Source organism: Dendroctonus ponderosae, unplaced genomic scaffold, assembly GCF_020466585.1.
Source record: "Dendroctonus ponderosae isolate FM_Combo_2020 unplaced genomic scaffold, Dpon_F_20191213v2 Dpon_F_20191213_1283, whole genome shotgun sequence".
Classification (NCBI taxonomy): Eukaryota; Metazoa; Arthropoda; class Insecta; order Coleoptera; family Curculionidae; genus Dendroctonus; species Dendroctonus ponderosae.
Genome location: NW_026017407.1, coordinates 1 through 1586, shown reverse-complemented (window position 1 = coordinate 1586; position 1586 = coordinate 1). Strand labels below are relative to the sequence as shown.

Here is a 1586-nt window from a genome sequence, read left to right as displayed (position 1 = left end):
TAGCTGACGTTGTTTAATAATCAAAGTTCGCCTGCGAACCATATTCCCGAGACAGTTCGGTTCTGTTTAATATTCCGAATTCTCCGGTCATTAGACTGATTAAATTTCGCCAGAAAAACCATTTTTCCCATGCCATTTGAACGCGCTCCTCCTCCATCGGCCCCAAATATTTATTTTTAGGGGGGTTTTTGTTTGCCGTTGAAACTTGACTGGCATTGTTTGAACCACTATAATATGATTACAGTTTCACATTCACGAATATTGTTTGCGAAATTCAAAAGGGAAGTGTGGCCGTTGCGAATTTGTCTATTTGCGATCTAAGAAGTGGAATTTTTGGTTGTTTGAAACATTTTTTCCCCACATTTCTCATAACAATCGTCTTCCTGCGACCGCAATTTTCTAACTAATATAATTTGCATCAGAGTTAGCAGCAACTTCTTTTCCATTTTCATTGTGCTCAAGTTCATGAATTGTATTTTATTGGGAATGAAGAGCCGAGTAGATATTTATGACGTTCTACCCTACATAGCAAGACTCGTCGTGGCGCACAAAGCCAATCTCCAACGTGGAAACTCGAAAAAGTCGCGTATTTTTCTAAAAGTTAGTCGGAAATGACAAATGCCCCGCTCTGTTTTCTTTACTTTTCCAAGATTTAAGGCTTTCTCGTTTCACGGAATTTATGTTGAACCTTCCGCTGGGTCGAGGGATCGTCAGTCGGCCGAAAGCGTTTTTTCGTTGCAAAACCGCTTATTTTACTGTATCCTATTGGAAAAACCTGCATTATGATCGATGCGTGCGAGAAAATTGTTTGCAAATTAGGATTTATAGCTGGGGAAGAAATCGTTAGCGAAAATCGATGCGGCAGACGCTAATAAGCTGCTTAGCGCTCTAGAAGCGGCGCTCGTAAATTCGGGATGCTGGCGAGGGAAAAACGAGGAAATGCTAAATCATCATCTAGTTAAGAAAGCTGGAAAACGGTTGGGCCCATTTAGCAGTCGCAGCTTAAAACAACAAGTATCTTAAATTGCAGTTTTAGGGTTCTGACCTACATAGTTTCCTTGACTTACTTGAATCCACTGTGCAATAAATTAGCTTTAAAGTAACGATGTTGTTGATGCCCTAACGGGCATTTTCACTTGCTTCTAGGTACAGGATGTATCGAAAGAGTCAAACCACCGGGTTTCCATCGCTAATTACGATATTCTCAGCGCCCAACTATCTGGATGTTTACAACAACAAGGTGAGGGAATTGTCGAACTGTTTGGAAAAGCGTTATCGATTTGGCTTTTTTGTTGCAGGCAGCTGTTCTCAAGTACGAGAACAACGTGATGAATATTCGACAGTTCAACTTTTCGCAGCATCCATACTGGCTACCCAACTTCATGGACGTTTTCACGTGGTCGTTGCCGTTTGTCGGCGAGAAGGTAACAGAAATGCTCGTCAACGTGCTCAACATCTGCTCGGATGATGAGCTGGTGTCCGATGGAGATGACGCACTTGAAGAAGGTGAGTCTCCCATTCATTTTCCTCTAGTTGTTTGCCTACATTTGAACGTGCTGGATGTCCAGTAAAGTGATGTGTACTCA

At 41.9% G+C, this 1586-nt stretch overlaps 1 protein-coding gene across 1 annotated transcript; it reads left to right on the top strand.

The window, feature by feature from the left end:
• Nucleotides 1-1122: 1122 nt before the first annotated feature.
• LOC125503179 (serine/threonine-protein phosphatase 2B catalytic subunit beta isoform-like) lies at nt 1123-1580 on the top strand. Its single transcript, XM_048663185.1, has 2 exons — nt 1123-1240; nt 1299-1580. The coding sequence occupies exons 1-2, from the start codon at nt 1154-1156 to the stop codon at nt 1569-1571; spliced, it is 360 nt and encodes a 119-aa protein (XP_048519142.1). The 5' UTR covers nt 1123-1153; the 3' UTR covers nt 1572-1580.
• Nucleotides 1581-1586: the final 6 nt, after the last annotated feature.

What these genes read in the sequence shown, in the direction of transcription:
- LOC125503179 (XM_048663185.1), top strand. Translation starts at nt 1,154, where the DNA reads ATGTATCGAAAGAGTCAAACCACCGGGTTTCCATCGCTAATTACGATA. An exon ending in TGGATGTTTACAACAACAAG is followed by an intron (nt 1,241 to 1,298) that starts GTGAGGGAATTG and finishes TTTTTGTTGCAG; the next exon opens with GCAGCTGTTCTCAAGTACGA.